The sequence below is a fragment of the Bactrocera latifrons genome, unplaced genomic scaffold, assembly GCF_001853355.1.
Source record: "Bactrocera latifrons isolate USDA-ARS-PBARC rearing strain unplaced genomic scaffold, ASM185335v1 scaffold_702, whole genome shotgun sequence".
Classification (NCBI taxonomy): domain Eukaryota; kingdom Metazoa; phylum Arthropoda; class Insecta; order Diptera; family Tephritidae; genus Bactrocera; species Bactrocera latifrons.
In genome coordinates, this window is record NW_017537382.1 from 43,339 (window position 1) to 51,495 (window position 8,157).

General features: G+C 36.5%; 1 protein-coding gene across 1 annotated transcript in view; it reads right to left on the reverse strand.

Annotated features, from left to right (window-relative positions):
• Window positions 1–3,447: 3,447 nt before the first annotated feature.
• LOC108975963 (fatty acid synthase) overlaps window positions 3,448–8,157 on the reverse strand; it is a 10,478-nt gene continuing 5,768 nt past the window's right edge. The window contains 6 exon segments of the mRNA XM_018944821.1: window positions 3,448–4,224; window positions 4,291–5,386; window positions 5,459–5,808; window positions 5,869–6,143; window positions 6,203–6,815; window positions 6,877–8,154. Of these exon segments, the coding sequence (XP_018800366.1) occupies window positions 3,547–4,224; window positions 4,291–5,386; window positions 5,459–5,808; window positions 5,869–6,143; window positions 6,203–6,815; window positions 6,877–8,154 (4,290 nt within the window). The 3' untranslated portion in view covers window positions 3,448–3,546.

Here is an 8,157-nt window from a genome sequence, read left to right on the forward strand (position 1 = left end):
TTTGCCATGGTGCTTTCACTAGGGCTCGAAGGACCATAGTCAATTTATTGGTTATATCCCCACCTTGAACAATAAACTACTCTTTGTTTTTGTTCTGATGAAAAGAGTACAATAAAACACAATTTTATTGAAATGAAATATTAAAAAATATCAGTAAAGATGAAAAAAAAGGCGGTCAAGCGCGCGTTGCTACTTCCTTGAGCGTGACGTCGAAGAAAATAGGCCGACCTGCTACCCGTTATTCCTTTTTTAGCGTTTTTGAGTGGGGTGTYAGTCAGCTGCTAGATCTGCTGTAGCGGTGACATTTTGGATGTTGTGTTGGGAAATGTTGTGAAACGTGTGTGGTGAAATGATGAATGCGGTGTGTCGGTGTTGCGCCTCTATATAGGGTTGTATGCTGGTGTAGTACGCGGAGGCTCATTTGACCAATGTTCGTTTTTCTAAATGTACGTTGAGGTTCAAAGTGCCGGAAAACCCCTAAACAGTCTTTTTCTTTTTCCCATACAATCSAGTGAATGTTTATTTGTTAGCTAATGCTCGAGAATGCTCGAGAACGGTTGAACCAATCTTGATGAAACTTTCAGAGGTTGTTCGCTGTGGATTGGGGAAGGTTTTCGCTAGGAAAAGTCGGAAAATTGGAAAAAGTAACTTTTTTCATWCAAAAAAAATTTTTTTTTTAAATATTTTTGCTTTGTTTTTCAATTATTCTAATCGTTCAAATTTGACGTTTGCTTTCTTTATTCCGCCCATTAAAAAAAAAATTTATTATTATTCGTGAAAATGTTATGTGTAGATTTGCTACGGTATTATTTTTGGCGTCAACATACATTGGCAGCCCAAGGYACATGACCGAGTACTCCCAGGATGCGATGACATACATGCGGAATTATGGATCGCGGTCAGCAAACGATCGTCATGATGTCACAGCACGACTTTTCAAACAACAGTTACGATGTTTGATGGACTTTACCTTGAAGCAACGTACATGTGGTGCTGTTGGATGCTAGATGTACTCTATTGAGTGGCGCGCACATATTCTTCTTTGGATGGTGGTTACACCAGATCAAATTTATGAAATCATTTCTGCGGGACTTCCTGATGCACAGAAAGATCCAATATTATTCGAAGTTTCGAAACCAATATGGTTCGTGGACCTTGCGGACACCACAATCCCACTTCGGCTTGTATGTCTAAATATAAATCCACGAAACACTATCCACGTGCTTTTTTATCGGAAACACAGACCAGAAATCATAGATATCCATTCTATAGGCGTCGCTCACCAGACGACAATGGCAGAACATTCAGCACTCAATTTAGAAGAGTGAATATTGAAGTTTGCAACTCATGGGTCGTATTATATTCACCATAGCTGTCTGATTCACATTCAAATCTCACATCAATGTTGAGTATAGCAGTTTAATGTAATGGAAAAAATACGTTTGTAAGTACGTGACCTAAGAAAGCAACATGGCTTTTTGGTATTAAACGATATGGTCGATAAGTGAACTGCAATAAAGCTCTTTGTATAACATTTACTTTTGCAATTCATRAACGTTTTGTATTTCAACAAAGAGAATACAGTACAGCCAGTGGAAACATCGCCAGCAACAAAATTACAATTGACGAGTTTTTTCTCTACTTTCGTCAGTAATCCGTTTGCGAGAACATTGCTCTATTCGGAAATGCTTTGATACTATACGCGGAATGCATCATCGAAGAAATAGTTACGCAGAAAGCAAGGCCAACCAGTAAATTGATATCAAGTTGTGTTAGGCCGAATTTACACAATCCACCCGAAAAAAGGCGATTGTTTCTACCTTCGGTTGCTATTGATTAATGTACGCCGTTCAACTTCATTTGAGTCATTGCGTATTGTAAATGGTACGGTAGGTGCAAGTTTTGGAAAAGTTAGMCAGCAATTACAATTGCTGGAACATGTTAATCACTAGAATGCAAATGAAGTTCACACACTTTTCGTGATAATCATTTCGACATATCAGCCTTCAAGTCCACTTCACACTTCTTTACTGGTTGCAACCCGTTCGTTGCCAACTTGTTAGTAACGCGAATGCTCGCTGTCTGTCCAATATTTCGCTTGACAACATGAACTATCTCCGACTAATGTGTTGCGAAATCTGATGTACTATTGCGGCGCAACCGTTTCAATGCACTGCTTGTTCGACAATAGAAACCTATTTATTACCGATTCTGCTGCGCTGTTGGGCTGGACACAAAATTTAGATGGAATATACATATTAAAAAGAAAAAAGAGGAATTAGAAATAAAATTCAGAAATATGTAATGGCTATTGGGTAGAAACTCTGTCCTATCCACACATAATGAAACTCTTGATTATAGGCAAGTTCTCAAAATAGTTTGGACATATGGTCTGCCCAAGCACAAATCCAGCGTTTCCAAAACACATWTTCACGATCTGAAACGAATTCTTGGAATTCACTCAGTTGACGCATCAATCCACAAATATGCAAAGGCTCTCTGGCTTTTCAGAAGTATTGAATTATGCCCTGATGACATTTTTTATTACATTAATACATTATATCAAACATAAAATTAGTATTTAATAGAATATTCACTTACAATTCCTCCATCTTATCGCGCATCCAAAATGTTTATCAGAGATAAAGAGATATTCAACTCATCTCGCATTGGAAGTAAGAGAGCAATTGCTAAAGGTCAAACCCTCCTGAACTCGGTCAACTGTCAAAGTTCAGGTAGTTTTGAAGTTTAGCAATTGTATCAACTGTCAAAGTTCTGGATGTTTTGACGTTTAGCAATTGGAAACGAGGGATGGCCAAATTGAACTCTTACCAAAAAGATATGTATGTTAACGGAGGGATTTGTTTCATCGTTCAGGAACACTAATAAAAAATGTAAAACAATGAAATTTTAATGTATTTGATGATATTAATTTTCCATACAAAATAATTCTTGGTTCTTTTTATTTAAATGCCCAAAAGTAATTATTTTGTCCAATGTCCATAAAGGAAAATGTTATCAAAAACTCTAATTTTGCGGCGCTCTAACACTGGAATAAGTTGGGGATTCCTTTATCCCTAATGTTTATGTTCCACTTGTAACGCTAGTGATACACAACAGATTGCGTAACAATTTGTAGAAAGAACGTGTGACTTTGACAGTGTTGCCAGAATTTTAGTGTACAACGTGATGCTTTTTCATCAAAGGTAACAGTAATTGCACAACGAACACACCCCAACTACCTCAATAACACAATTGAACTACATTTTGTAAAACTCTCAAAGCAACCTTGAAATGTATGAAATACTTACAAACTTATTACTTACTTTAGTTCGTTACATAACATTCTCTATCCTTTAATAGTGTTAGTCCCAGAGATCAACAAAAGCAATTGGTTTCTTATACCTTATTCCCACATACAATTTTTCTAAAAGTACGGTATGTATATGTAGTTTTAATGTAAAGGGCATCGTAACTATTTATTATGAGCAAAAAATGTACATCTTATTATATATGTATGCAACAACATAATGAATACGGATGTTTTTAGACTACAGGTGTAATTGGCTTAACATCGCGTATGTACTCTTCAAAATTTTTATCTTCTTGAAGCGAGGGATCCATTTCATTAATTAATTGTGGAAGCAATGGATTATCCAACATTGATGTATGGTTTCCTTCAATAACTTTTAAAACGATTTTTCCTTTTGTAATTTTTGATAGACAATAATCCTCTTCTATGTCTTGTAAAGATACTTCTGCTGGCCTTATTAAAACTATGGGTGTTGYAAGTATATCACTAGTATTTAGATCRTAATTTGCAGCCATTCGTATACGTCGAAACATTGCATGMACMRKTKTTKTTGCATATTCTTCGCTATATAAATCTTGCTTTTTTACATATTCCACAAATTTGAGCATTTTGTTTGTTAGTTCTTCCCGCTCATTAAATTCTAAAGCCACTAATTCTTGGGTTTCTTCTGGAAATATTTGTTTCACAATACTTGAAAGGAGTAAATTATACAAATCATTATCATTGAAGTCTTCTCCAAGGTGTGCTAGGGTTAACTTTTTAAGGAAATGTGGCGATCCGTCGATGAGCAAGAGTTGTCCTCGAAAACCAGCCTTTTCAAGCATTGCAACTAATTTTAGTGCAATAAATGAYCCATATGAATATCCAATGATATAAAACGGTTCTGTAGATTTTAATTCTGCTTTAACGTCCTGAAAATAGTAAAACATAGGAATTTTATTAATAACTTTATCACAGAATAATGAATATTTCCATACTTCAAAACATGCTTCGGCAACTTCCTTAACTGTGGTACATTCACCAAATTTGTGCAGTTGTAAAACATTTGTATTATTTTTTATGTATGATCCAATATTATACCAAGCTTGGCCTGCTGTACCCTCTAGACCTGGTATTATAATGTTTGGTGGCATAGACTGCTTTGTAGCATCTGCCGCTGTCTTAAGAGGTATCATAACTTCATTACAACGTGTTTCGTCGCCCAAATTTCTTAATAAGATTTCCATTCCTAAAAGATTAGTGTCTGAAGCAAATATCATTTTAACAGCGTCCGTACTCTCTCTGTCCCGGGCATCTGCATATTCTTGCAGTTTTTGGAATGTAAGGGCACGTAAATCTTGTGCTGTTAATATAAGATCGAAATCTCTCTCCAAAGTTTGTTTTATTTCGACAGCCATGAGGGAGTCCATTCCCATTTCAGAAAGTGTGGTTCCCAATGAAATTGATTTTAAATCTCGTATGCCCATRATATTCATGATTGTATCAAGAATGCTCTCATTACCTAAGCGGCCGGAACGTTTTTCAGCTACTACCATACTAGAAACTACTGGATCTGAGGTAGATAACAATGTGTCCAGCTCATATAAGCAAGATGAAATGCGTTGCTGCAGAGTTCCGCCAATTTCCATGTCAATTTTATCTTCAGCCATGTCTGCAACTAAACCAACTTCACCAACCGCTCCCCATTGAATTGCTTTACCGGGATAACCATCTTTAACACGACTTTCAACTATTCGTTCCATGATTGAATTAGCCATTCCGTAATTAGATTGTCCAGCGTTGCCACGTCCGCATGAAACACTCGAAAATACAACAAAATATTCCAGATGCGGACAATGTAATCTAGATAGTTGGTCTAAATTTTTTGTTGCTATTGCTTTCGGAGCTAAGCTTTCTAAAAACTTTTCCTTGGTTTGGTTTGTAAATATTCCGTCTCTCAAAACGACAGCTAAATTGAAAATTCCAGCAACAGGTCCTACATTTTCAGCAAGATTAAGGAGAGCTACACAGCCCTCAATCGTGCTAATATCAAAAGTGCTAACAATGACTTTACAACCGTAGCTCTCCCATAATCTGAAAAAGGAAAAAAATTAAATATTAGAATTAAAATAACAGTAGATAAATATAAATCAAGTGGTAACATACGCTATTCTGTAAGCTTGATAGTCTTTCGATATACCCCGACTGGAACTCAGAATCAATTTACGTGCGCCTCGTGTTACCATCCAATCAGCCAACTCTAAGCCAAAACCACCTAAACCACCCGGTATTATATAGCTAACGTCCGGTTTAAAGTAAATCTGCTTTAAGACTTTCACTGGCAGAGTTAGTTCCGATTCGGGACTCTCTCGGACTTGAATTAAAACCTTTCCAATATGTTTTCCTCCTATGAGATGCCTAAACGCTTGCTCAATTTCATGTGCAGGAAAAATCGTACATGGAAGGGGTTGAATAATTCCTTTTTCAATGTCAACATCCACCATATGTTTTAAATACTGCAAACATAAATATTCACATGTTTAAGAACGAATGTATTGCAATGAATTTAAACTCACTTCAATATCCTCATCTGAAGCAAATTCTAGTCTGTCGGCCAGAACAGCATGGAACGTTATCTCTTTGAGGAAACAGCTCATCCCAAGTTTGGTGTCATTTGACATATCAAACTTTCCAATTTCTAAGAAATGTCCACCATGCCCCAAGCAGCGCACTGACGCCAATAATTTATCTTCAGCTAGAGAGTTTAGTACAAAATCAACGCCCTTGCCATTGGTTTCATGTTGTATCATAGTTTCAAAGGATGTATCTCGGGAATTGCCAATGTGACTTTCTAAATTTGTATCAACATTTTCAGTACTTTTTTTTCATTTGATATAGTTTAGCAATTACCTTTTAACTTTGGGAATGTTTTTAACAAAAATTGTTTCTTTAGTTCTGTACTGCAAGTTGTGAATACTTCAAGATTGTATGCCAAGGCGACTCTTATAGCTGCAAGGCCTATTCCACCAGTTCCGGCATGAATAAGTATACTTTTTCCTTTTCGTATATCTGCGGTCATAAAAAACGCATAGTATACCGTAATATAGACAACTGGTACGGTAGCAGCTTCTTGGAGAGTCCAGTTATCTGGAACATTCCATATGAATTTCGACGGCCTTTCGTTATACGATGCAACACCAGCTTTTGCTACCATGCTCATGACACGTCTACCGGTCTTTGTATTTATKCCAGAGAATTCTAAGCCTAATACACATAACTGAGCAAGACGACTACTACCGTACAATTCAATTGCTAATCGACCAGTTGCTAGCATAACGTCTCTGAAGTTAAGCGATGAATACACAATTCGAACAGAGCATTTATTAATGTCCAAAGGCCCTTCCAACCAGCRTAAAGTGGATAAATCACCCCGTTGCATAACGTTTCCGTAAATATGATCAGATCTTGGTTGTGAAGATTCGTGACACAACAACTGTAAATGTCTATAAGAACCCCATTGACCCTATTTTCAATAAATATTYATGAAATACATATACGATTTTTTTTTTGAGAAAAATAAATACCTGATAATATACATTAATGGCAAATCCTARGGCGTATTGGCTGTTATAAAACGWATTTGCCAAATCAAAAGCAGGTGCATTATTATCGTCAATATAAAAGCACGAAATTAGATTTCCATCTGGCTCCTTACGTAAGCAGTTCACAAGTCCAATAATACCATTTGAGTTTTGGTTRAAGGAATAYAGAACAACYGGTGTTTTGTTAGAAAGACATGTTTGAATATGGGTAATCCATTCAAATTCATTATCTTCTTCAGAAATTTGTATAACTAACGGCTCCAATGTCGGTTTTTTTCCAACCTTTTGCAATAATAACAGTTGCTCATCACCACACAAACGGATATTTGCTATTAAATTGAAATTTTCAAAAGTTGTTGCACTATGAGTAGGCTTGAATTTGTTTTCTCTCGTAACTAAAAAGCCTTTTTCAACCAAACWTTTATATGCTGCTTTTACTGTTGTAACGTTTTCCTCATGGCTTAGACCATTGGCAATTATRAAATGGCAGTTGGTTTGWTTGACGAAMTTTGCATTTTCTATATGAACACCGGYTATATCATCAACTTGTTGATCTGTGAAGAGCAGAAAATCCCCTGTTACCAATGGTAAATCTTCAACTGCCTCTACAAATTTCGTTACGACCGGTTCTTTATTCTTCGCGCCTACTTCCACAATTTTTAGTTTTAATACTGGAGTATTTTCAAGGGCTAACTGGACGCACATGCGAACTGCTTCTGTTATATCCAGAGTTGGTGATGGAAAATGTGAAACAAAATGATATCTTTCGAGCACAGGTATTCCGGGAGCTTTACGTCTTTGAACTGGGCTAGCATGTAGTCCAATTAGTTCAATACCACCGGCAACAATGCGATCATATTTAGGCTCAACGTAAACATCAAAAACTCTRTTTTCAGGGTCCATTTTAGTCATGAGGTCAAAATGGTGAGTGCCATTAATCCTTAATTTCCGTATTTTTGTTGGTATAAGCAAGGTACGTGAATCAGTTCCCAAAATTTCAATTTGTAACATGGCATCCATAAATGTTACCCAATTATATTTCCATTCTACTTTTCCAWATAAACCATCTCCACGCGCTAGTGTCACTGCGCGGAAAGCACCATTATAGTGATATCCTCTCAGCCTAAGCTCTTTGTARAAGTCTTTCTTAGATAACATTGGAAATTCCGAATTATTATATGGTTCGTGAATATTTGGAATTGCTGGATTTTCAATTTCTCTTATTCGCCCCGTCACTACCAAGTTTCCCGACTCGGTAATCTA